Source organism: Tachysurus fulvidraco, chromosome 7 (genome assembly GCF_022655615.1).
Source record: "Tachysurus fulvidraco isolate hzauxx_2018 chromosome 7, HZAU_PFXX_2.0, whole genome shotgun sequence".
Taxonomy (NCBI): domain Eukaryota; kingdom Metazoa; phylum Chordata; class Actinopteri; order Siluriformes; family Bagridae; genus Tachysurus; species Tachysurus fulvidraco.
Genome location: NC_062524.1, coordinates 1234771 through 1262235, shown reverse-complemented (window position 1 = coordinate 1262235; position 27465 = coordinate 1234771). Strand labels below are relative to the sequence as shown.

Sequence of the window (27465 nt, the reverse complement as noted above, 5' to 3'; positions counted from 1 at the left end):
AAATTCTACATAGGATTTATCCTGCAAAACATGTTTTGGAAAGATTTAAGCTTAATATCTCTTATTCTTGCGAATTTTGTGGTCAGGAAAAAGGAAACAATTGCATCATATCATATCTACTCAAGACTCTTTTGGAAGGATATGGAAAATTATATTAGTAGAAAATTGGGTTGTGTGGTAGAAATTGGTGTATGTGGTGTGTTTTTATTTTGAGGGAGATAATTTTGAAAATAATGTACAATATATTATACAACTATTCATTTTATTAGAAAAGTACCATATACCCCATCACAACCATCGAGTCTGAGGGGAGGGGGTAACCCTATAACAACCATCCAGTCTGAGGGGAGGGGGTAACCCTATCACAACCATCCAGTCTGAGGGGAGGGGGTAACCCTATCACAACCATCCAGTCTGAGGGGAGGGGGTAACCCTATCACAACCATCCAGTCTGAGGGGAGGGGGTAACCCTATCACAACCATCCAGTCTGAGGGGAGGGGGTAACCCTTCAATACCGTATTTTTGCTGAGGAGTTGTACATTTGCTCCACCATTTATATTCGTAATCCACTGGTGAAAAATCCTCTCGAACAATGTAGTCAAAATCCTTACACCATTTATGAAATTTGTTCCATTCACTCCGATCAAAAGTTACGGCCTCAGTAGCTTTGCTCCAGTGTTTGTGATCAGGTACAGATAGCTTGAAAAGCGTTACGTTGTTTGATTCAGCATTGAAGTGAAAGCTGGCTGTACATCCTCTTACTATATACTATCTTATTACCTTACTATATATAAATATATATAGGCTTTCATATCTTTACTTATTTTAATAGCTAAAATTAATCTTAAATCATGTTAACATTGTTAGTTTAATGTGTATACGTCAGCAAACTATATGCTGTAATCTCAAGGTCAAATTTGAATGGTTCTCTGTTAACAAGTCACACGTGACCTGACACGTGAGGAGCCGATTGAGTGTTGCTCCTCCCTCACAGGGAAAACCAAGTGGACGACTTTTCCCACCATTGGAGTTCATTCTCTCACAGACTCACCTAAGGAGATCAGCAGCAGCTCACAGCTTCAGGAGACCAAATCAACACTAGTCTACTTTCCTAAGGTAAAAAAAAAGTACATATTTACCCACTATTACAGTTCTGTAGTTTACTAATTTAAGTGAAATCTTATACAAGAAAATCAGCCCGTTAGCTACAATTCTAAAGTAAATGGGCTCTTAAGGTGACTAGGTGGAAAGGTAAAAGTTTCCAATCTTTACTGTTGAATCAGTGTATAGAGGTATAGACTAGTTAATATATAGACCATACTTGGTTAAAGCTTTATCACTGTTTTGAGAAAGAAATTAACATTGGTTGTATTACTAACATTAGCTGTTTAACTTGTTGACATTAACATTAACTTGTTGCTAACACTACTTATACATTTACACATACATCTCATCTCTCTGGGTACTTTTGATAGTAGATAGTTAAAAAAACCCTAAAGTTACTAATCCTTCCTCTATCCACAGCTGTTTGTGATGAACAAACTCCTGTTGATTAACATTTAAAGATTAACATTTAACATTGATTAACGGAGGGTATCGGGGTTAATTTCATGTGAACTTTTTAAGAGTACTTTTAATAAAATACTTCTAATCGATATGTAATGAAATTCTTGTGGTACAATTCAAAACAAGTGGAAAACTAATATTATATGTATATACGTACAAGGACAATCAAAGTCAGTACTTTGAGGAAGGTAAAGGTGTGACTCCCCTGATAAAGGCTGTGCTGAACCTATGGAAGGTTTTATTGACGTTAACACCTTTTAGTCTGCCGCCAGGACAAAAGACCTTTGTTGTCTCTCAGTCTCACCGTAAACTCTTTCTGCCTGAAAGCATTTTTCTTTTGGTTTATTAGTTCTTTCAGGCGATGACTGAGATCATCCTACATGTTTGTGCTCTGACAGATTGTGGTTTAATAGTTGCTGGTTCACTCACTGAATAATCCACACCACCCCATTACTGTGAGGAGAGCTCTGTTTTCTTCATAGCTAATAAACTGAATTCCTCATGGAGCAGCTGAACGATCTCTACTTCCTTTGTACTTCCTTTGTAGCTTAAAGGCTAAGTTAGGGTTTGTTCTTGTCCATTGAATATATGATGTAAAGTACTATGGGATGTGTTACATATATAGTACAGTTAAATAACTTGTAAAAATGGTGTTTTATATGTTGTTTTAGAATTTTTTATGCAAAATGCAAGTGCAAAAATGTAAATAACTGTTAAAAGTTTTTGTGCCAGGGTGTGTGTGTGTGTGTGTGTGTGTGTGTAATGGTGGCTTAGTGGTTAGCACGTTCGCCTCACACCTCCAGGGTTGGGGGTTTGATTCCCACCTCCGCCTTGTGTGTGTGGAGTTTGCATGTTCTCCCCGTGCCTCGGGGGTGCCTGGCATCTCTGGAAAATTGTCCGTAGTGTGTGTGTGTGTGTGAGTGAATGAGAGTGTGTGTGTGCCCTGTGATGGGTTGGCACTCTGTCCAGGGTGTATCCTGCCTCGATGCCCGATGACACCTGAGATAGGCGGTAGAGATAAGCGGTAGAAATTGAATGAATGAATGAAAGTTTTTGTGCCTTTCTAAACTAAATCTTTGTGGCATGTATATTTATTTTATTGAAGCTTCTTGAATAATAGGTTCGTGTATTATGTGCTCATTGGTTTATGTGGTGATAAGTACATTGCCTTGTAACTCAAGAATGATTTGCCTGTGTGTGTTAAATTTACTGAAGTTTTTACTGGAGTTTTGTGGTTGTAACACCGTTACAAAATGTTAGTTTAATTCTTAAATAGAGGAAAATATCATTTTTATTCGTTATCATTTATTCTTTTAACTCTAAGACCAGTCTTATTTCACTGTGATACCTTGTCCGGTGTTATTTTCATTTTAAACCAATCATATTGTAATCTAACACTTTGTCCCGCCTTCTGGCGTTGCTGATTGGTTAGATGAGTTTTGTGACCGATGGGGTAGGGTGATACTGCACAGATGGAGCACGTGTTCCATCGCAGCGGCAGGTTTAAGAGAGACGAAGCTGGATGGAGTCTATTGATTTTTTGAGTTCTTTATGAACCGAGTTTCATGTTTATCTTGGTGAGGTTTAAATGACTTATTATAGACTGTGCATCATAACTGTGCCTTCACATTACAAAGTAAAGATAATTCATTTGAATTACTTCTTATTTAGTTGAACTCTCAAATCGTATTTTACTTTTGATTATATAAATAGTCTTGTGTTGGTTTTAGTCATCAAAGGAGGAAATATTCAACATTAAACTGGGAAGCACATGGTATGTCCAGAATGAGCCAATGTTAGGAATATATGTATCTTATTCCTTAGTTTCTTATGTATGTGCATGCGTTTTCATTTCACTGTTAAAACTACAGTAAAATCTTTATGGTTAAATTAATTTGTTTTTTACAAAAAATAAAAAACCTATTCAAAGTTATGCAGCTCAGCATATATTTAAATCATTAGATTAGATTAGATTAGATTAACTTTATTGTCATTGTGCAAGGTACATGTACAGAGATACAGAAATGCAGTTAGCATCTAACCAGAAGCGCATAGACGGCTTATTTACAAGTGTCAGTGTAATAAATAAGGGTATGAGATTATACAGAAGGTGTAGTAATATGTACATATAACTGAATAAGGGTTTATATAGTGTGGTGTTTATATAAGTGTGTTACAGTATGAAGTGATATGACAGATATAGCTGTACAAAAGGAATGTCATTATGCATATATACATCTATATATACACATACAGAATAAACAGAATAAATATGGATGGACAAACAGAAGTGTAATGATAGTTTTTGGTGGTGTAAGGATGCATGATTTTAAAGTGGTGCAAAATAGTGCTAAACACAGAAGAAAAGTGACAGTACAGTGGTGATTGTTAACACCGTATCAGCTGTTCAGTGCAGAAACAGCCGCGGGAAAGAAGCTATTTTTCAGTCTATTTGTTCTGGCTTACAGATTCAATTTCGAGACACATCAGAGGAACTGCAGTGTTTGGTATGACTGTTACCTACACAAGTCCATCACGTACACACACACATACATAATACACACACACTGATAAACATAAACACACATTCAATTGTTTTTTTTGCCGGCTAATGTTTTGTAAATCTGTACTGTTTTGTTAGCTCACTAAAGTTCTTTAAAGTGAATCTGTTTGTTGTGTTGCTTTGTCTTACTTGAGCAGCGGTGTATTTTCCCATAGATGGGTTACATGGTCATGAATATTTTTTTTCTTTTCTTTTTTTAGAACAAACTTGACTTCTTACAATGAAAACTGAATCTTCACAGATTCCAGCTGCTTGCTCACAGGTAAATGTTGGCGGGGGTTAAATAATTATTAGAAATTGTTGGTATGTGCTGCATATTTAGCATTTTAAATATTAGAGAAGAATAGCTAAGAAATATGCACATTCCTTACACCTTGGTAGTAGTTACTTAGGGCCTTTTTACACCTGGTCACTTCATGTGTTGTCTCTGATCTGATATCTATCTGATCTGTTAAACCTGTCCCATTTACATTAGACCACATAAACACGTCTCTGTGAATCGGATATCAATCCGATCTTTCTACTCCCGCCCAAAATGCTAATATATTTGACCTCATTTCCGGGGTAATTGAAACAGAACACACTTTGGTGTATGCGGTTTTCAAAAAGAAGATGTAAAAACTGGTTACGACGTTTATGCTACAAAAAACAGTGTTTACTGTTTGCTGCGTTTTCGCTGGCGACAGCAGCGCGTTTTAAGCCCCGACGAGACGCCTGGGTGAAAGATCACCTGCGAGTGACGTATGTGGCTTGAACAACCACATTCATTTACACCTGTCAGTTTCATCTGTAACGCGTCCCAGACCACCTCCTGAAGGGGTTTGTACCATCGGATTTATATCCGTCTCCAAAACGTTTCAGAGGGCATTTAGACCTGGTCTTTTTACCCTCGGGTAGATATCTGATCTCTGAAAACGCAGGAAGTGACCAGGTGTAAAAAGCCCCTTAGGAGTAAACAAGCTTACAACTGATAGCAGACTAAATAACTAACATTTCTGAACTTACGAATACATGACCTTACAATACCCTTTTGTCCCTTACTAAATGAGAATAAATTCACCTTCTGTCCTGGTCATTAACATTTTGGACACGTGCAGGCAAGCACTTCTAACGCTTTATGTGAAGGCACGTCCATCTTTGTGGATCAACGTTTTGGAGGAACGCTGGAGAAGACTCTAAAAGTAGAACCTACAAAACCCTCCCTAAGTAAGTCGATATCAGTTTTGTAGGAGATATAATGTGTGATTTTGTTGTTAAATAGATTGTCAGATATTACACCAATCAAACATCAGTAGCAGTTCATACAGTAATCTATCACCTCAGCCAACTTCCTCACACTGAGTCCTGTCCCGCTTCTGTGTTTGGTTGCTTTTGTCACTTTTCTTATTTTTTTGAGCAGAGACCTGTCAATGTTTCACACATCATAGAAAGGAAAGCTATTATTCTGAATGATAAACCGATGTTAAAAATGACCTTTAAATAACTGAAGACAATATAAAAATAGTCAAAACAAAATGAATACAAAAATAGGCCATTTGATACCTGTACGTTATATGTATTAGCATCCACGTTATGTCCTCTTGTTTCAGACAGTCTTGTGGACTATTGCAGTTCCTTCTTCATCAACAGAAGCAAAACACAGTTCTGTCACCCAGGCCTAGATGTTCCCAATCCCGGTATTCCTGATGCAGGCCTGGGAGTCTTTAACGAGGGACAGACCGTTCCAGCTGATGGACACTGTGAGGAAGTGAAACACACAGAGGAAACTATGACAAGTCCCTTCTGTTGGGTGGTTGGTTTGTTTTCAATTTTTTTAATAATTTTGCATTTATTGATATAACCATAAACGGTGATCATTAGGGTCCAGTTTGTGTTATTTATGATCAGTCATTTACAGTAGGAATTGCTGCCTAATTAATTTTTCCTACCAGGTTTGTTTGCATATTCTTTACTGTTATTTGGGAAAATGTTGGGCTTAAATGGACAATGCTGAAATAGTGAGGTGACATATGGCTAAGTTCGGTGACCCATACTCAGAATTGGGTCTCTGTATTTAACCCATCCAAAGTGCACACACACAGCAGTGAACACACACACCGTGAACACACACCCGGAGCAGTGGGCAGCCATTTAATGCTGCGGTGCCCGGGGAGCAGTTGGGGGGGTTCGGTGCCTTGCTCAAGGGCAACTCAGTCGTGGTATTGCCGGCCCGAGACTCGAACCCACAACCTTAGGGTTAGGAGTCAGACTCTAACCATTAGGCCACGACCCCCCCTTACCTTTATTTATTTATTTATTTAATTTTATTTTATGATTGTTTTTTATTTTTTAAATATATATATATATATATATATAGTGTATCTTTTGAAAATACTTTCATTCGTTTTTGGTCCACACGGTCTCCCGTATCAATCGTACCATTCAGATACCCTCAAAGAAACTGAAAGAATTGAGGTATTTTGTTAAGCGGTAGTTTAATAGGGTATAATGTGCAGTGTGAAATATTACATTTCTGTGTAGATTTACTTCTTTCCTAAAGGCCAGTTTCACCTTCACAAATGAAGGAGTAAGCTTCACATTTTAAAGTATTGTTCTTTTACCCCATAGAGTCAAGTCAAATTTGAAGTGAAGCAGCTGACAAAGCTGTTTGACTGCTCGCAGTGTGGAAAGAGTTTTAAGCAAAAGACTGCTTTAAAAAATCACCAGCTCATTCACACAGGAGAGAAGCCATATCACTGCTCTCACTGTGGGATGAACTTTACGCAGTCGAGTGGTCTCAAACGTCACCAGCTTATTCACACAGGAGAGAAGCCATATCACTGCTTACAGTGTGGGATGGATTTTAGGCGTCCAGTGGCTCTCAAACAACACCAGCGCATTCACACAGGAGAGAAGCCATATCACTGCTCGGAGTGTGGGAAAGGTTTTGCGTCCTCACTGTTTCTCAAACAACACCAGAACCTTCATACAGGAGAGAAGCCTTATCACTGCTCAGAATGTGGGAAGAGCTTTTCTTATTACACTAGTTTCCTTGTACATACACGTGTTCACACCGGGGAGAAGCCTTATCGGTGCTCGGAGTGTGGAAAGGGCTTTGCCAGTATGGCGAATTTACAAAGACACAAGATCGTTCACACAGGACAAAAGCCTTATTACTGTTCACAGTGTGGGAAGTGTTTTACCCAGTCAAGTGCTCTGAAAACACACCAGCGCATTCACACAGGGACGAGTGGACAAAAGAGCTAATAAAGACAACCGCAAGTCATTAGCAAATTCCTCTGGATCCGCTGTGACACTGACATGTTACTGAAGAAATAAAGGACACAATATAATTATGGTCCACATGGACTGGGACAAGCAGAAATATGATCTATATTTGTGTCGTGTTTTTACTCTACAATCACAAAGCAATGAAGAAAACATAAAATTGAAACTGATTACAGAGGCTACAGTGCTGCTGAGTTCATACAATATTGTTATTAACGTGCAAATATATGTATAATGACCATCATTAAAAATAAGGGATAAACAACATCAAACATCTTCCATTTGTTTCCACAAGTTGTAGCAACACTCATTTTTTATACACTGACGTTTAACAGACGACAAAACACCATGCGAGGTAAAGTGTCGAGACAACTGGGAACAGGAAATGAATAAAAAGGCTAAAGCCTAAAAGACAAGCGGAAATTAATTCGACTCAAAATAAAGCAGAAACAGAAGTTCTGTGTCAGTAATAAAACGTAATGCGTTCCATTTTACTCAGCGATGCTGAGGTTGAGATGTTTAACCTGATCAAGTCTGATTGTTAAATAATTTTAACCCGTAAATAGTTAGCTGTGTCAGAAAGCCCAGATGTTAAAATACTGCACATCGCCATCTACTGGGAGATGTATAATTAGGCCACTTATTGGAGAATATGTGTAATAATAAAGGCATCCCACAGAATTGGAAACAGCCGCTATAAATAACTTGGGTGATCCTTTCTTATAGGTAAACCGTATGATTCTCAACATCAGCTGTATGTTACAGAACAGTTTCCCAACCCTGATCCTGGTCATGTTAATGTGATTCAGAACAGATGAAGCTCCATGACCAGAGTGCGGAAACCAGACATGTTACGGTCATGATAGTTAATGTTTATTATTTGTTTGTACAGGTGTCATAAACATTAGATGTTATTTGTCTACACAGGTGTAAAAGTTGTTCAGAAATAATGTAGATGTTTAAAGGTCTTATGTGACACACACACACACAAACAAACACACTCTCAGTTATACATACACACACACACACACACACACACTCAGGTAATACACACACACACACACACACATACACACACTCAGGTAATACACACACACACACACAAACAAACACACTCTCAGTTATACAAACACATACACACATACACACACTCAGGTAATACACACACACAAGCAAACACACTCAGGTAATACACACACACACACACACACACACTCGGGTAATACACACAATCACACACTCTCAGGTAATACACACAGTCTCAGGTAATACACACACACACACACACACACACACACTCTCTCAGGTAATACATGGTAATAAGACTATTACTTCTATTGACTATTACAACTAAAAGTTGAAGAATGTTCTAGATGTTTTTAAAAAAGTCTTGTGACACAAACACACTCTTAATAAATGGATCTCTCTCTCTCTCTCTCTCTCTCTCTCTCTCTCACACACACACACACACACACACACACACACACACACACACACACACACACACACACACACACAATACAAACAAAAACTTAATTGTCTAACTTTCTTTACATACACATTTAAATATTAATGAGTAAGAATAAACTACACAAATACGCAAGTTTGTGTACATTAATATTAAACAATTCCTTATTCAACATTGTTCCTGGGGCTGAAATATTACAGAATCATTGCAAATTTAAAGAAAAATATATCCTATTGCAGTGAAAAATAAGGGAATAAGGCCATCCTTAAAAATATTCTTGCTTGCCGTAACCCGACCGACCCTGTCAATTTAGGAGCGACTCTAATTCTTTTTATATTTATTTATTTTGCTTTAAGTCCGACCGACTTCCGGTTGTAAATTTGCGTTAAGACCGAACTTTTTTTTTACTCTTCAAACAACTAATACAAAAGCAATAAAATAATATTAACGGGTTCGGGCGCCATAATACTGTTGGAAAAAATCTTGATATGTGCTCTTATTATATGTATATATAGTGTTAGATACTTTGAGACAAGTGTTAACAGAGATAAGGTGGTTTATTGAAAACTCAGTACTCAGAACTCTGAGAATTTTAGAAAAACAAGAAAAAAGGGAACCTGTCCTTTAGGAGAGAACAGAGGAACTACGGCTTAAAAATAAAAATGCATGTGCAGGCCCAGTCTGGACAAACAAGACAGACTGAGATCATAGTCTAGCAAACTTAAGGAGTCAGCATAAACAGATCTCCACATATATTCTAAACAATATTATAAAATGCAAAAGCTTAGCTTAAGTAATAGTGCAGTACTTATACTAATCAGATAAAAAAACCTAATCGTAAGTCGAATACCGCTAATATATAATCCAGTTGATTTGGAACCTGATGTTACTGTAATCAAGAAACTCATATCCTAAAATATGATCATAAAACGTCGTACGTCATAATCATATCCTAAATCAGAACTCCTATACCATAGGTGATTGTAGGTGATTGAGTATCATCATTGATCATTTTATATGTAGAGATGTGATTAATATAGGTATTAATATAGGTGGATATCTCATACATAGGTTTTTGTGCATGTCATGGTTGTCATATTCATGTGTATGTACGTGTATATGTATATAGGTGTATGATCAGTGGAAATCATATACAGACAAAACATAGAAAAAGATAGAGAAAAACTCACTCATTGTAATTGTATAAAGGGAGATTGGGAGATTGGTCTACGGGACGTGTCTTCTGTGTGATACGTGACAGGGAAGGGTACAAGAAGTACCTGTCAATGTTTCACACATCATAGAAGTTTGACAACGCAGCATGTTTTTTAATAATAAGGCAGAAGTACTGCAACAGAAAAAACAAAAGGCCAGACTTTTTTTTCGGGGAAATGGGCGGACGGGGGGATTCTGTAGAGTCAGGGAAAAAACCCAGACAGGTCAGGTGGATTGACGTAAGAAAGTATAGACGCACCTAGAGGTGCCAGGGGTGCCAGGGTATATATTGAGGAGATTCCTTTGGAGGGGGCTCTTGCTCCTGCTTGCTTGCTTTTTTGTGGGGGAACTTTTTGGGTGGTATGGGGACGCGCTGTTTGGGGTTTTTCTTTGATACTTTCGACTTAGAAGTTTTTCCTCCTTGAGCTCAATGGAAGCAAAAGCTGATCAGCACCAATAAAGAGTTTTGCTCATTCTCATCCAGGTCTGGAAAGTTTTCTTATTATTCAAATTCAAATAGTATTAAGTACAAAGATTAAAGTGTGATTAATTAATTGGTATTAAAATATTAATAAGTATTATTAAGTATTAGTAATTAAGTATTTATTGTATTAATTAATTAGCATTAAGTTTAATTATTTTAGTATTAAGTGTGAAAGACTATTATTGACTAATATCTATTATTGACTACTAATTTGGCTGTAATGCACCCCTGGGATATGTCCACTTGGAGGGGGCTCTCCAAAAATTTCCGACAATACATCTAAAAGGTCATTCAAACAGCTCGACACGCTTTAACTTGGCACGAAGTTCTGGAAAAACTGTCAAGCATCAAAATAAGGTTTGCGATGATGCGCCCGAAGGCACGGGTTGAAGACCCAGTCAGTGACGTCACAATATGCTAATTTGTTTAAAGTCATACCGACGTCATCACCATCACCAAAATTGTACTTTTTTTTTTTACATTGAAACTTGAAGAAAAAAAAAAAAAAAAGGCTCCAATCTGATATATAGGACAACATGACCAAGTTTCACAATTCCTCCGTTCCTATGGTGACTTGATACATCCATTCATATTCCGTGTCCTACCTTTTACCTGCGCTGAGTCGGATTACGTCCAATCCTTTTTTGATGTGCTCCAACTCTGTTTTAACTTCCTCAAAGCTCAGTACCAAACTTCCTGTGGTATACCAGCACTTCAATGAGTAGTGTGGATGGCCTTGACCTCGGTCTCAACCCCAGCTGTGCTGAAGCTGATGCAGAAGTTCAAGCTCCATCTACTTCTGATACGGCTCGTCAGATTAAGCCTGAAAAACCTGTTACTACCCTTTAACCCTAACCCTTACCATCTTTTGCCACACAAATACAAAGAATACAGATTATCTAAATAAATATATATATACATCACAATAAGGTTACATTACTTTAAGCTTACAAGTACTATATTTATTTCAGTTATTAAACCAATTTTGAAAACATTTCACACAATAAATTGACTGTTCAAAATACATACAATAAATTTGATTGACTAAAAATGTGTTCGTGATGATTCTTCCTCAGTTTGACCAATAACGAGTATTTACATTTATGGCATTTTGCAGACGCCGTTATCCAGAGTTACTTATCAAAGTTCTTTGAAGTCTCCATCAATAAATACAAATCTAATCTAATATAACCTAATAATAAAAACTGAATACTGGTTCACTAGTTCATCTACCTAACAACCTTGTTGAGGAGATCTACCAGCTCCAGTTAGACTCTGCTATACTAAAGAGGAGATGTGAACCCCATGTGATCTTTTACATCACTACAACATTTATCAGACTGTATATATATAATCACACCCCCAGTGTCACCCAGATGAGGATGAGGTTATATAATCACACCCCCAGTGTCACCCAGATGAGGATGAGGTTATATAATCACACCCCCAGTGTCACCCAGATGAGGATGAGGTTCCCCTTTGAGTCTGGTTCCTCTCAAGGTTCCTTCCTTTACCATCTAAGGGAGTTTTTCCTCCCCACAGTCACCTGAGTCACCTCAGACTTGTTCATTGGGGATAAATACATACACATTTATATATATATAATATTAATCTTGACTTTTTGTATTATATTAATCTTTATATTATTCTTTATATTAACCTTTTGTTCTGTAAAGCTGCTTTGAGACAATGTCAATTGTAAAAGTGCTATACAAATAAACTTGAATAGAATTGAATTAATAAGAAAAGAAGGGGGTCACAGTGTCTTAGTGGATAGCACGTTCGCCTCACACCTCCATGGTTGGGGGTTCCATTCCCACATCCGCCTTGTGTGTGTGGAGTTTGCATGTTCTCCCTGTGCCTTGGGGGTTTCCTCCGGGTACTCCGGTTTCCTCCCCCGGTCCAAAGACATGCATGGTAGGTTGATCTCTGGAAAAATTGTCCGTAGTGTGTGTGTGTGTGTGAGTGAATGAGAGTGTGTATATGTACCCTGTAATGGGTTGGCACTCCGTGCAGGGTGTATCCTGCCTCGATGCCCGATGACGCCTGAGATAGACACAGGCTCCCCGTGACCCGAGAAGTTCGGATAAGCGGTAGGAAATGAATGAATTAATGAAAGAATAATAAGAAAAGATCACAGACACTTCATTTTTACAATAAAGTGCTAATTTAGGCCAGGGGAAAATATTAAAATGCAAATTAAATGGAATTAACGTAATTATATGGTAAACCAGACCAAAATAAATAAAAACGTTTGAGTAGTTCTAGAAGTTGATATTCAACATGGTCACGTGCTAACCGGTTACACAAATAATGAATCCATGTAAGGTTGAACACTTGCGGAAACAAATGCATGTTTTTATTTAGTTTGGATTGTTCGTAATTTTACATAAATAAAGATAAATAAGGCCTGTAGTAGCTATATTTGAACATGTTAATAACAATGTTGTTTAACATCTGCAGCACTGTAGCCTCATCAGTCTGAAACGTTCTCCTCTGGAATTGTCAAAGGTCTGTCTGAAGACTGACCCAACACTAGCAACACCTATGTGGATGTGTTGACGTTGGAAATGTCTTTTCACACCGTAAGCAGGGATACCGCCTTCTGTCCTGTGTGAATGAGCTGATGGATTTGGCTAAAACTCCTCCCACACTGAGCAGGTATACGGCTTCTCTCTCTGGTGAACTATTCCACCGAGTGAGACCGTGTCCACATTGTGAGCAAACCTACAGCTTCTCTCCTGTGTGAACTCGCTGGTGTATTTTGAGATTGCTCTGTCGTGTAAAACTCTTCCCACACTCCGAGCAGATGAACGGCTTCTGTCCGGAGTGTGTCAGCTGGTGCCGTTGTAGGGTACTCTCTCTATTGAAGCACTTCCCGCACTGTGAGCACTGATACGGCTTCTCTCCGGTGTGAATACGTTCGTGCCGTTTGAGATTACACAGACGAGCGAAACACTTCCCGCAGTGCGAGCAGTGATACGGTTTCTCTCCTGTATGAGTGCGCCGGTGCCGTTGGAGTCCGCTGTCCTGATTGAAACTCTTCCCACACTGTCCGCAGTGAAACGGTCTCTCTCCTGTGTGGATTCGCTGATGGATTTGCAGAGTATTCTGTTGATGAAAAACCTTCCCACAGTCTAAACAGGGGTACGGTTTCTCTCCTGTGTGGATGAGTTGGTGGATCTGGAAAGAATTTGGTTGGCTAAAGCTCTTCCCACACTCTGAGCAGATGTACGGCTTTTCCCCGGTATGAACGCGTTGATGTTGTTGGAGAGCATTCTGATAAGTAAACCTCTTCCCACACTCTGAGCAGATGTACGGCTTTTCCCCGGTATGAATGCGCTGATGTCGTTGTAGAGCATTTTGGTAAGTAAACCTCTTCCCACACTCTGAGCAGTGATATGGCTTTTCTCCTGTGTGAATTCGTCTATGCTGCTGGAGAGTGCTCTCCCGATTAAAGCGTTTCCCACACTGTGAGCACGAATACAGTTTCTCTCCTGTGTGAATGGTTTGATGTGCTTGAAGATGACTCTGTCGAGCGAAACGCTTCCCACACTGTGAGCAGGGAAACGGCCTTTCTCCGGTGTGAATGCGCTGGTGTTGCTTCAGATGAAACCGTCCAGCAAAACGCTTCCCACACTGTGAACAGCCGTACATTTCTTTCAGCCTGCAAGAGATCTTAAAATGAGGACCGGCGTGTGTTTGTTTACTGGTAGAGATTCTTGTGGTTTTTGGAGTTTCGTGTTTCATTGCTGCTGATTTCATCGTGCTCACGTTTTCCTCATCGTGACATCTCTTGGCCTGTTTCTGGAGGTCAATATGTGACGTATAGTAAAACGAACGCCGTGAGCCAGAGAAACTTTTCAGTGGGTAACCACTGGTTTCTGGAACAGAAAATGAACAGATACAAAGTTTAAAGACTCCTAGATGAAGCAGAGAAGCAGAAACTTGCACAGAAATAATTACCCCTTTTCCACCAAAAAGTACCAGGTGCTGGTTCAGAGCTAGCGCTAGTGCTGGTTCAAAGTTGGTTCCACTGGCGAACCTTCAAGAACTGGTTTGCCTTTCCATCGGTTAGAGAGCGTCACAGAGCCGAGTGTGACGTCACTGTATACGTGTCATGTTACACAGCAACGTTAGCGCAGCAGCGACAAACACAAACACAACAACAATGGTGGATGTTGCTTTACTGTTAATGCTCATGGCATTGTGAACCTACATTAACACCCAAACATGGCGAATCCGACGTGTACGTGCGGCTCCGTGTAATTTGTATAAACGGAGGTTGTGATCGATAAAGTACTTAACGTTATTTTATCATTAACACAGAAAAAAGTTAGCCTTAGCATGTAGCTACCTACTATCATGTGTGCTGATAATGTTTCATATCGCGGTAAAGTAAAAGTGTATTAAACATTAGTATACTTAAGGTACATTATCAAATGCACTAACAGTAGCCCCGCCCACAGCCCCACCCACAGCCCCTGACACAAGCGGTTCTTAAGTCTAGACCAGAAATGTTTTGGTGCTACATAAGATCCACTTTTTCTGGTTCAGAGCCGGTGCTTTGGGTGTCGAAAAAGAAAGAACTGGTTCTAAATTAGGCTCCGAACCTGCACTCAAACTGCCTCGGGGGTAAAGGGGCATCAGATTATGCCAAGATTTGTATGCACAAAGTCACACGAGTTATATGTTGAAGACTCAGCTCAACGTTTATCCAGAAAACACCATGACTATTGTGAAACACGATGGTAGTAGATTCTCATCAACAGAAACTGGTGGCAATCTGGTGAGGAATAATTGTTCAGGACAACATTACCAGTTCATGTATGCGAGAGACTTCAGTCCAGTAGGGATTCATTTTCCAATAGGTCAAGGAATTTAATCATATTACCAAATAATATTTACATTTACATCATGTGGCAGACGCCCTTATCCAGAGCGACTTACATTATCTCATTTTTATGAGCAATTGAGGGTTAAGGGCCTTGCTCAGGGGCCCAGCATTGGTGGACCTGGGATCGAACTCACAACCTTCCGATTGGTAGCCCAACACCTTAACTACTAGGCTACCACATGCCCCCTCATCTAACATTAATGTGTTAGAATGGTACAGTTAAAACCTTCAATCTACCGTAAATGTGAATCTATGGCATATCTCTGAACACCTGCATCTGCAGTCAAAGGTCTTATCTATTGCTCAGTCGATTATTTTCAATTCTTAAAGGCGGGGTTTCAGATGTTTGAGAAATGCTTCAGAAAACTGAGTCGGGCCGAAAAATAAACAAAAACAAAACAAACGTGTAGCCAATGAGCAGAAAGGGGCGTGTCTTGTCGATATGGGCGGAGAGAGTGTTCAGTGCGCGTGTGTGACATTAGCAGAAAGCGGCTTTAACATCGACATGGAGGAAAAAAACAAAGAAGGAAAGAGAAGAAAAACTTATGATAAGGACAAGAAGTAGGACATGTTAATATAGGATCAGCTTTCCAGCACTGGAGAGAACTGAAGGAGCAGGAAGTTGGCCACATATTCACAGGTTGGAGTTTCCCGAGTCAATAACTCCTGAGCTAAACGCTGTTACTACACAAATAACACCTCTTTTCTATCGTAGTAATGTAGAGAGGCAGCTACAACCGCGTTTTGTGTAGTAACAGCGTTTAGCTCAGGAGTTATCAACTCGGGAAACTCCGACCTGTGAATATGTGGCCGACTTTACTTAAGACGCTGAGGTGCTTTTTTCCTTCTCGATAGGTGAGTAACGTTGGTTTTACTTTGTTACACAGAACTAATATATGCCTTTGTCCTTTACATCATTATGCTTGTGTGGCATTTTTGCTTGTTTGTTTATCTACAATCGTATTGTTCTTCCCTTCAGCTATGATAAAGACACGTTTCTTTCTGTTAGTCACCTGGGTTACGTATGTATGTGTGGGCGGAGCTATCGATACAGGGTTGGGACCCGTTTGGGTTAGGGGCGTGTTTGTTTTGGTGATTTTATATGTCAACATTGGCTTTCAAACAACGGAGACCACACCTTTAAGCTATACCACTTGTAACCCAGACTGGTCAGCGGTAGGAAGTAGGTGACTGGTTAAAAGGCATCATTCAGCCATCACTTAGTTGTACAATATGTTTGCTGTCTGCTTCACACTCCTTCTTGTAAACTGGTGGAAAGTTGTATCAAGCAGAAGAAGAATGCATAACACACTTTTAAAGAAAAGTCCTTCAAGACCCAACAAGTATTTTAAACATATTTTGAAGTTACCGCTTACGGAGCACTTTTTCTTCCAGATGCAGTTGAAAGTAACCCCGAGATCCTTAGCGTACTTCTCTTCATACCACACCAAGAGTTCCTGTCTCGGTTTGATGGGTCGACAGCAGCGGTAGAAAATCTCACCTCGATACTGTAAGGCCACCAGATTATTCTCTTCATTATTACGAGCACAATTCACGTACCTGAGGAAATGAGGAAAAGAGACAACACAGGATTAAAGAAAGACGAAATGGGTCGCAGTGAGCAGCAGAACAGAACCTGATGAAGGAATTACAGTAACTCTCTAAAGAAACCGATTCCTCACCTCATCCAGTTGGCATGGGTCACTCTCCTAGCATCTATGTACTTCTCAGAATGCCCGCTCTTAATCTGGAAAACGTGTAATTAATGTTACCATCGTCTTCATCTTAAACCATCTCAATATAGGAACAATCACCATAATCTGGGCTAAAAAGAATCACGTTATACAGTCATCTGTTTACCCAGACTACGGTATATAAATCTTGCTTTATTATTCATTCTAAACAACATATCTAACTTTTACTACTTTGGACTAGTGGGTGGGTTCTAAATAAATTGGTGTTAAAACATTACAGGGATGGACAAGGTGTATATTTATTTAAATATAGGAGCAGTTGCGGGGTTCGGTGCCTTGCTCAAGGGCATCACAGTCGTGGTATTGCCGGCCTGAGACTCGAACCCACAACCTTAGGGTTACGAGTCAAACTCTCTAACCATTAGGCCATGACTTCCCCACACAAAACAGGGGAGAGTGTGAACGTAGTCCCCCACTATCAGAAATTACGCAGTCGAGATTCCCGTCTTTTTGAGGAATTCGCAAAGGTCAGCACAGCCCGAGTGCAATGGCCGAGCCTCGCTTTGGGCAAACCACCTCCTTGATCATAGTATTGCCCCTTCCAGGTAAGTATAAGTTAAGGCAGACCAGTTAAGGCAGACCACAATAAAGAAGGAAGTTTATAATTATTGTCCTATTCTAACCTAGTTTCAAGTTTTGTACAGTGTTTAAAAACACAACAAATTCACCTTCAAACTGTTTAAGCTATGAGTTTTGTTATTCATCGCATCCCAGGTAAAGAGTTTTTCTCTGAGTTTGAATGTAATGTATTTATAACTCACCACCCAAGAGAAGCTACTGGCCATGGCTTCTTCTTTGTCTACCAGGTCTCCCTGGTAAGGTCCAAAGTGAGCACCCAGTGGAACAGTGTCCCCCTTATTAAACACTCCCAATCCTACATCAGGAATATCAGATTTCTGAAGCTCTAGTCCAGGTGGGAGGGTTTGTCTGGCTCGGTCTGAAACCCCTCTAGGGACAGAGGTATCAGGGAGGAATAGAGCTGAACCGTGCGTCTCACACTTGTTAATGAAGGAGGATCTACAATACTCACAGTCTAGAAGGACAGAAAACATACAATATCACGCAGGTCCAGGAGGAATTTGATCATAACTTAAGAACTGACTCAGAACTTCTCAGTCTTTCATGTCCAAGAGTTTTAGTGTGACTAAAATTTGGGATTAGACACAAAGTACACTCGGTTAAACCCCATCCACATGTATACAGATGTTTCCGAAACCATAGTTTTTCTCTTTCTGTCTGCAGTTAATGACAATGAATGAATTACCTTTTGGTCTTGCTGGTGTTTCCCCACATTTCTCCTTCTCTACTGTTCCATATGCAGCCCGTAGGTTTACACTCCAGGCTTGTTCATGTGTGGAATTTCAGATCGCAGATTGCATTTTTAGAGGCTGTAGATATTTTTAAACACACTGTGTGGACTGAGGGTAAAAAATATTTACAATATTGCTACCTGCTACTTGTGTAACGCTCCCCATCCACACAAACCATCCCGTACCCTCAGCTCTTCCTCATCTGGTCTGATCTCTGTGCCAGACTTCAAAGATTTGTGATCACGATATTTCTGGTTGTAATTTTCTATTTTCCTCTCAAGGGTTTTTGTGTTTTGCCTGAGTATATTTCTGCTGAACTCTGTGCTAAATATTGGTAGTGTCTTTGGGTCACTGAAAAGTGTGTAATAAATAAAATATTATTGTTGTTGTTGTTATTATTATTATTGCTGTTATTATTATTGTTGTTGTTGTTGTTATTATTATTGCTGTTATTATTATTATTATTATTATTATTATTATTATTATTATTATTATTATTATCATGCAATTGTACAACCCGAATTCCGGAAATGTTGAGACATTTTTTTTTATTTTAATAAAATGAAAACTAAGACTTTTAAAATCACATGAGCCAATATTTAATTCACAATAGAACACAGATAACCAAACAAATGTTTAGAGAACTTTTATCCACTAAATCTCATTTCAAATTTGATCCCTGCTACAGATCTCAAAAAAGTTGGCACGTGGCAATAAATGGCGTTTTTAAAAGATTTAGCTGGAAGAACTTCTACGTTAATTGATGGTCTGGGCAGCTTGCATGTGTTGTAAGGCTGAAAGATATATAGAGCACATGTGCTCCCCTCCAGACAACGTCTTTATCAGGAAAGGCCTTGTGTATTTCAGCAGGATAGTGAAAACTACATACTGCAGCTATTACAACAGTATACAACCAGTATGTCCTGGTCCTGGTTTTCACCCGTCCTTCTCCAGCTACAGACGTGACTGCTACCCCACTACACGTCTCTGATCATCACCTGGTATCCTTCACCATCTCTACCTATACTGCCTAAAACTACCTCTCACCCCCTCGCTCTTACCCCCCGCAACCTTCACTCTGTCTCCCCTTCTTCTGTAGCTTCTGGCACTCTTTCTTCTCTTCCTGATCCTGAGTCTTTTTCCTCACTACCCTTAGACTCAGCCACAGATACTTTCCTCTCATCTCTTTCCTCAACTATGGACTTCCTCTGCCCTCTGTTCACTAAACCCAAGAAAACTTCTTCTTCTGCTCCCTGGCTTTCAGATGTGCTGCGCAACAATCGAAGAGAGCTAAGATCATCAGAGAGAAAGTGGAAGAAATCACAACTTGATGCGGATCTTGATTCTTACAGTACACTCCTGGCCAAGTTCTCCTCAGATGTGACTTCTAACAAGACTTCCTTCTACAAGGGTAAGCTTGAAGCTTTGGCAGAAGACCCTCATAAAATCCACATCATCATCATCATCTCTTCTCAACTCACACCATCCCATGAGCTCATTTAGTGGATAAAGGTTCTCCATTTAATCATTTGTTATGTATCTATGTTCTATTTTGATTAAAATATCAGCTCATGTGATTTAAAAACCTTGTCCCAACATTTCTGGAATCAGGGTTGTACAAATATTCCCTATACATGTAGACGGGGCCTCAGAACAAATGTCTATTCAGAGTTTTAGAGCCATGCTGAACATCGTACAGGGTCTTACAGAGATAGTCGTCTCCATCGGTTTCTACGTCTTTTAAAGGCTTTTCATGGAATCGTTCTGTCCGTTGGTCCCCAAGGTTCAGCTGAACCACACAGCTCGATGTCTCACCACCTACAGTTCCATCATTTGAAAAGGTTTAGAGGATCAACCACAGATTGAAAGTGATTTTATTTTGTAAACATTTGTATAGAATTCATATTTTTTCAGAGATTGAGGTGAGACCCATGGTGTGTTACTGCCTTACAGAGACAGTCTCCATCTTTAGGTTCTTCTTTTACAAGCTTCTCTTGAAACCCTTCAGTATGTTGGTTCACAGAGGTGACGTGGCCCACACTGCTTGGTGTCTTCATAGCTGAAGTGTCATCAGAGATTAAAAGAAGGTTCATTTAGGGAAATAAGTGGAACAGAATTAGTAAACATGTCCTGGACTTCCAGTCAAAACTGAAGCCTAATTAGACTTGAGTTGCAAAAATGTTTAACTAGGGTTATTTACAGTGGTGGTCTTCAGGCTCTTCTTTTATGGGCTTCTTTTGTAATCCTTTATTCAGTTCCTCCTCAGAGCTGAAGGGACCCCCAGAGTCTGATGAGCCTCTAGTTGAAGTCATAGAAGTTTCTGTCTGAGCCCTGCACAGCTAGTGACCACAGAACATTAATACATTGTACACAATACAATAATACACTATTTAACAGTCATTATTACAGCATGCAAGCAAGCAGCGAAGCAAGTCAACTGAGATTCGTCAGCATGAGCTGGTCTTCAAGCTTTGTACAGTATATATTTGTATATAAACATAGTTGTGTATTAGAAAAAAAATCAACAGAAAGATGAAATACTCTTGAAGTTAATGAATACACAGACTTTACCTGTGAATGTGTGACAGCAGGAGTCTCACAGGTTGGTCTGGATTCTGCTGATCTCATTACAAGCAGCCTAAAGGGTTAATCTGAAGTTTTTAAACGATCAATTCTAGAAAGCTGTTGTGCAAAACATACGTTTTCATTTAAAAACAAAAGAGAACCTGGGACACTTCTTTCTTTGAGACATATCATTTAGATGATTTAATTCTATAAACAATTAGGGATTTCTCAGACCAGTCTTACAGCAAATGTGGTGGGTTAGAACTTATGTTCTAAAATGCAGGACCTTAAAGCATAAAAATGTAAGAATAACAGAAACAGAAACCTGCCATTTTACACTTTAAATGTAATTTCTTTTCATTTATTAAATTACAAGACAGTGTAAAGCTTGGAGGGTACTGTAGTAGCAGACTGATGGTAATGCAGCTAGTGTGCAGTTAGATAGCTCTGCTGATCGAGTAAAGACGCTTTTATTGTCCTTTCACTATATATAGCTGAAGCAGAACACCATGACCATGGAGCTGGTCTTATAACAACAGTTAAATGAGGTATTGTGTGTGTAAAACAGCAATGCAGTGAGTGACTGATTTTCACAGTGTATATATATATGTTTACATTAACCCTGTGTGTTTATATGTTTACATTAACCCTGTGTTTATGTTTACATCAACCCTGTGTATGTTTACATTAAATCTGTGTTTATATGTTTACATTAACACTGTGTTTATATGTTTACATTAACCCTATATATATATATATATATATATATATATATATATATATATATATATATATATATATATATATATATATATATATATATAACGTTTACATTAACCATGTGTATGTTTACATTAACCCTGTGTGTATATATATGTTTACATTAACCCTGTGTGTATATATTTACATTAACCCTGTGTTAATATGTTTAAAATGAACCCTGTGTTTATGTTTGCATTAACCTTGTGTATATATGTTTACATTAACCCTGTGTGTATGTTTACATTAACCCTGTGTGTATGTTTACAATAACCCTGTGTGTATGTTTACAATAACCCTGTGTTTATGTTTACATTAACCCTGTGTGTATGTTTACAATAACCCTGTGTTTATGTTTACATTAACCCTGTGTTTATGTTTACATTAACACTGTGTTTATGTTTACATTAACCCTGTGTGTTTATATGTTTACATTAACCCTGTGTTTATGTTTACATTAACCCTGTGTATATGTTTACATTAACCGTGTTTATATGTTTACATTAACCCTGTGTTTATGTTTACATTAACTCTGTGTGTATGTTTACATTAACCCTGTGTGTATGTTTACATTAACCCTGTGTTTATGTTTACATTAACCCTGTGTGTTTATGTTTACAATAACCCTGTGTTTATGTTTACATTAACCCTGTGTGTATGTTTACATTAACACTGTGTTTATGTTTACATTAACCCTGTGTTTATGTTTACATTAACCCTGTGTGTATGTTTACATTAACTCTGTGTATATGTTTACATTAACACTGTGTTTATGTTTACATTAACCCTGTGTGTATATATGTTTACATTAACCCTGTGTGTTTATATGTTTACATTAACCCTGTGTGTTTATATGTTTACATTAACCCTGTGTTTATGTTTACATCAACCCTGTGTATGTTTACATTAAATCTGTGTTTATATGTTTACATTAACACTGTGTTTATATGTTTACCTTATACCTATATATATATATATATATATATTTATATATATATATATATATATAACGTTTACATTAACCATGTGTATGTTTACATTAACCCTGTGTGTATATATATGTTTACATTAACCCTGTGTGTATATATTTACATTAACCCTGTGTTAATATGTTTAAAATGAACCCTGTGTTTATGTTTGCATTAACCTTGTGTATATATGTTTACATTAACCCTGTGTTTATGTTTACATTAACCCTGTGTGTATGTTTACATTAACCCTGTGTGTATGTTTACAATAACCCTGTGTGTATGTTTACAATAACCCTGTGTTTATGTTTACATTAACCCTGTGTGTATGTTTACAATAACCCTGTGTTTATGTTTACATTAACCCTGTGTGTATGTTTACATTAACACTGTGTTTATGTTTACATTAACCCTGTGTGTTTATATGTTTACATTAACCCTGTGTTTATGTTTACATTAACCCTGTGTATATGTTTACATTAACCGTGTTTATATGTTTACATTAACCCTGTGTTTATGTTTACATTAACTCTGTGTGTATGTTTACATTAACTCTGTGTATATGTTTACATTAACCCTGTGTGTATATATGTTTACATTAACCCTATGTGTTTATATGTTTACATTAACCCTGTGTGTATGTTTACATTAACCCTGTGTGTATGTTTACATTAACCCTGTGTTTATGTTTACATTAACCCTGTGTGTTTATGTTTACAATAACCCTGTGTTTATGTTTACATTAACCCTGTGTGTATGTTTACATTAACACTGTGTTTATGTTTACATTAACCCTGTGTGTTTATATGTTTACATTAACCCTGTGTTTATGTTTACATTAACCCTGTGTATATGTTTACATTAACCCTGTGTGTTTATGTTTACATTAACTCTGTGTGTATGTTTACATTAACTCTGTGTATATGTTTACATTAACACTGTGTTTATGTTTACATTAACCCTGTGTGTATATATGTTTACATTAACCCTGTGTGTTTATATGTTTACATTAACCCTGTGTGTATATATGTTTACATTAACCCTGTGTGTTTATATGTTTACATTAACCCTGTGTGTATGTTTACATTAACTCTGTGTATATGTTTACATTAACACTGTGTTTATGTTTACATTAACCCTGTGTGTATATATGTTTACATTAACCCTGTGTGTTTATATGTTTACATTAACCCTGTGTGTATGTTTACATTAACCCTGTGTGTATGTTTACATTAACCCTGTGTGTATATATGTTTACATTAACCCTGTGTGTATATATGTTTACATTAACCCTGTGTGTTTATATGTTTACATTAACCCTGTGTGTATGTTTACATTAACCCTGTGTGTATATATGTTTACATTAACCCTGTGTGTATATATGTTTACATTAACCCTGTGTGTATGTTTACATTAACTCTGTGTATATGTTTACATTAACCCTGTGTGTATGTTTACATTAACCCTGTGTGTATATATGTTTACATTAACCCTGTGTGTATATATGTTTACATTAACCCTGTGTGTATATATGTTTACATTAACCCTGTGTGTATATATGTTTACATTAACCCTGTGTGTATATATGTTTACATTAACCCTGTGTATGTTTACATTAACCCTGTGTGTTTATATGTTTACATTAACCCTGTGTATGTTTACATTAACCCTGTGTGTTTATATGTTTACATTAACCCCGTGTTTATGACCCTATACCGTTGCACAACGTTTTGTACAACATACAGAATGCACACTAGTCGGCGCTGTCTTGTGTTTTTTGCCTTGTGGTGTTTTGTGTGTCTGTCTGTAGTCTCTCGTCTTGAACTAGGCTGAAATTACAATAAAAGCTTCTTGACTTGAGAACCAAAAGAGTCGACTCTTCATCTGACTCCCTGAAAAGGGCTGGAATTCCCATCACACGATGAGTGCAGATTAAAAATATAATCGACTCCTTTTAGTAGACAATATTTGCAAATAAGCGAAGAAATAAACGAGGAATCGATGAGGAAAAAGTCTGTGTTTTTAAGTCAGCTTTCTGAACCGACTCCATCATGGCTGAGTGTCAAATGCCTCTGATGGTAATGTAGGGCACTACATCCGGGTTAGTGCGGTACCCTCAGTAGGGCGCTACATCCGGGTTAGTGCAGTACCCTCAGTAGGGCCCCTACACAGGAAGTAGCCCTCACATTGGGACGTGACCACCTACCGTTAGACTAATTTATCAACAAGCTCAAGTGTAACTCACCGTGGGCTTTAAACCCGTCACATACAGACACGGTGCTGAGGTCGCGATGGTGTCTAATTGTAGCGGAAGTATTTTAACGCATAAACGATCATCTGTGTCAGAAATCTCTTGCGTTCAAGCACAAACAAACCCAGCAGCGTTTTCTTCGTCTATAGGGCAGTAAACTGTACACCGCCACCTACTGGACACTTGTGTAATTACGCCTCTTGTTGGATAAATGATCAGTAAATTATAAATATAAAACCTTCAGTTTTTGTTTTTTGTATTGTTTTATATCAGATTTCACTTGTAGGTCTGTAACAATGTTCTGACCTTCAGTGGTGACCGTTTACATTTACGGCTTAATCCAGAGTGAATCGTTTACCTCACTAGTGCTTGAGGGTTAAGTGCCTCGCTCAGGGGCTCAGCTTGGTGTCCCTGGGATTCAAACTCACAACCTTTCTAGCAGCAGTCACGTTAACCACCGAGCTACCACTTCAAACAGCGTACAGAAATCAGCCACGACCTGTTTGTCTAGCAGGTATTAAGCTGAAGACGTTTGCTGTGCCGACACCTCAAAACAAGGCCATTAATCAGGCTCTTGTGTTCCTCTTCATTCCATTTCCTAATAAACCTCACATCATTGGCATCATCTACAGAAGTTTCAGTCATACCCGACAGCTCCATCTTACAGCTCCGTCCTCCATCACACACAGGTGAACAGACCATTTGTCATTTAAGGACAGCGCTGGATATTTTTATTAAATCATCTACCAATGATCTCCGACCGTTAACTGATTAGAACTTCTAACGTCTGACAAACTGCACAGAAGTTTAAAGGAAAAAAAAAAACAACAACATTTATTTAATGAGAAATATCACAGATGTATTATATACAAAAGACATTTCGTTCGAGGCAGCACGACTCTAGCGGCCTCTCCTGGAGCCGCCACCGCGTCCGCCTGAAAATTTTCCTCCTTTCACTTTTTTACGCACGCCGCTCGCGTGTTCAGCGTCGTCTCCGTCTTCATCTCTTCCTTTCCTTTTCTTCTTTTCTCCCTGCTCCTTCATCTCCTACAGAGAGAGAAAGATACAGATGAAGGAGGGATATCAAGTTAATATTAAGTTTGATATCTGAAACAAATCACACGACGAGAAACGTATGAGACGTACGAGTCGAGCGTATCTCTGTGCCTCGCTCACTCGCTCCACCAGCATCATCACTTCCTCTTCCTGTGTGGGGAAAGCAGGCAGTTTTTTCCCAATCAGAGTTTCGATTCGCTGGAAAAGTTCCACATCGTACCTGACGACAGAAAACACAACGTCAGACGATCAGAAAGCGGCACTTTTTATTGGTTACTGTGGTTACTGCGCTGTGTTAAGTGACTTGATTAACTGGATTACTGTGTAACGAAGGTGATGGATTTTCCCGATCGTCCTGCTCGGGCCGTCCTGCCCACACGGTGGATGTAGTCCTGAAACACACGTTCACGTACACACTTCACAACCAGCCCTCACACACTGATGGAATATTTCGTCAGGGTCATGTTTAGTGACCTGTGGTGTGTGTTGACTAATGTTTTGTGAGTTACCTTTGAGTGTGTGGGGATGTCGAAGTTGATGACGCAGTCTACGTGTGGAATGTCTAACCCACGAGAGGCCACGTCCGTCGCCAGCAGCACAGAGCGAGACTTCGACTTAAACTTGTTCAGAGCACCGAGACGTTTATTCTACACACAACACAAACAACACAAACCAGTAAGCACTGGGTTTTTGGCAGCTCCCCACCCCCTGGTGTTTAACTGGGAAATGTGTGTTCTATTTTCTCAAAGAAGGACAAATGTGTTTATGCAAATCTGGAACATGTCTGAAGTGCGTGCAGTAGTCGCAGTCCCCACCAGGGGGCGCATTTACATCACCTCCTCATTAACTAGCACAAAGTACAACAGAAGCTCAAGTATGTTGAGTGTGTGTGTGTGTGTGTGTGTGTGTGTGTGTGTGGACCTGACTCATTTGTCCATGCAGTGGGATGGCGGTGATTCCCAGGTTCCTCAGTATCAGTGTCACACGCTGTGTGTTATTACACGTGCTGCAGAACACCATGAACGAGTTCCCGGCTAATTCATTCAGTATAGAGACCAGGTAGCAGTCCTGAAACACACACACACACACACACACACACACACACACACACACACACACACACACACACACACACACACACACACACACACACAGTGGATGTACAGTATTTTATTTCCTCATTAGAACCACAGTAAATATGTAGTATGTGTGTGTGTGTGTGTGTTACCTTATATTTAGCTGGAATAAATATGTAATATTGCTGCAGTTTTTCTACTGTGGCGTATTTGGTAGAAACGGCACATTTCACTGGATCCTTTAAGGCGGCTCTCTGTAATTTCT

At 38.8% G+C, this 27465-nt stretch overlaps 3 protein-coding genes and 1 non-coding gene across 8 annotated transcripts in view; 1 reads left to right on the top strand and 3 right to left on the bottom strand.

Annotated features, from left to right (window-relative positions):
* The first annotated feature begins 980 nt into the window (after nucleotides 1–980).
* On the top strand, nucleotides 981–7673 carry LOC113640130 (zinc finger protein 239-like). Of its 5 annotated transcripts, none has more exons than XM_027142504.2 (7): nucleotides 2661–3144; nucleotides 3298–3341; nucleotides 4036–4074; nucleotides 4331–4392; nucleotides 5228–5336; nucleotides 5720–5922; nucleotides 6738–7673. In XM_027142504.2, exons 4-7 carry the CDS (start codon nucleotides 4351–4353, stop codon nucleotides 7374–7376), a joined length of 993 nt encoding a protein of 330 aa, XP_026998305.1. In that variant the 5' UTR covers nucleotides 2661–3144; nucleotides 3298–3341; nucleotides 4036–4074; nucleotides 4331–4350; the 3' UTR covers nucleotides 7377–7673. The 5 variants fall into 5 exon arrangements, with proteins under 5 accessions (XP_026998306.1, XP_026998302.1, XP_026998305.1 ...); XM_047816487.1 differs by having other exon boundaries at nucleotides 3131–3203; XM_027142501.2 differs by lacking the exons at nucleotides 2661–3144; nucleotides 3298–3341 and adding an exon at nucleotides 991–1117.
* Nucleotides 7674–12673: 5000 nt separating this feature from the next.
* LOC113640120 (histone-lysine N-methyltransferase PRDM9-like) lies at nucleotides 12674–25252 on the bottom strand. The gene is made up of 9 exons (XM_027142486.2): nucleotides 25063–25252; nucleotides 21097–21163; nucleotides 20726–20864; nucleotides 20477–20584; nucleotides 20233–20343; nucleotides 17977–18248; nucleotides 17144–17208; nucleotides 16831–17021; nucleotides 12674–14448 (listed from the first exon to the last, which is right to left on the bottom strand). Exons 2-9 carry the CDS (start codon nucleotides 21151–21153, stop codon nucleotides 13292–13294), a joined length of 2100 nt encoding a protein of 699 aa, XP_026998287.1. The 5' UTR covers nucleotides 21154–21163; nucleotides 25063–25252; the 3' UTR covers nucleotides 12674–13291.
* LOC113640164 lies at nucleotides 17603–17768 on the bottom strand. Its single transcript, XR_003439988.1, has one exon. It is a non-coding gene; the product is annotated as a U1 spliceosomal RNA (small nuclear RNA).
* A 622-nt stretch (nucleotides 25253–25874) lies between the features above and the next one.
* Nucleotides 25875–27465, bottom strand: part of ddx47 (DEAD (Asp-Glu-Ala-Asp) box polypeptide 47) — a 4006-nt gene continuing 2415 nt past the window's right edge. The window contains exons 7-12 of the mRNA XM_027142489.2: nucleotides 27353–27465; nucleotides 27046–27192; nucleotides 26634–26771; nucleotides 26446–26516; nucleotides 26215–26344; nucleotides 25875–26115 (exon numbers count right to left, since the gene is read on the bottom strand). The exon at nucleotides 27353–27465 is cut by the window's right edge and continues 4 nt beyond it. Coding sequence (XP_026998290.1) covers nucleotides 25969–26115; nucleotides 26215–26344; nucleotides 26446–26516; nucleotides 26634–26771; nucleotides 27046–27192; nucleotides 27353–27465 — 746 coding nt within the window. The 3' untranslated portion in view covers nucleotides 25875–25968. The remainder of the gene's footprint in view (nucleotides 26116–26214; nucleotides 26345–26445; nucleotides 26517–26633; nucleotides 26772–27045; nucleotides 27193–27352) is intronic.

Coding starts and splice junctions, on each gene's coding strand:
- LOC113640130 (XM_027142505.2), top strand. CDS start 4,351: ATGAAAACTGAATCTTCACAGATTCCAGCTGCTTGCTCACAG. Junction 4,393..5,227: donor TTCCAGCTGCTTGCTCACAG/GTAAATGTTGGC, acceptor GGACACGTGCAG/GCAAGCACTTCTAACGCTTT. Junction 5,923..6,737: donor CAAGTCCCTTCTGTTGGGTG/GTTGGTTTGTTT, acceptor TTTACCCCATAG/AGTCAAGTCAAATTTGAAGT.
- LOC113640120 (XM_027142486.2), bottom strand. CDS start 21,153: ATGAGATCAGCAGAATCCAGACCAACCTGTGAGACTCCTGCTGTCACA. Junction 20,344..20,476: donor TAAAGATGGAGACTGTCTCT/GTAAGGCAGTAA, acceptor ATGGAACTGTAG/GTGGTGAGACATCGAGCTGT. Junction 17,022..17,143: donor ACCCATGCCAACTGGATGAG/GTGAGGAATCGG, acceptor TCATTTCCTCAG/GTACGTGAATTGTGCTCGTA.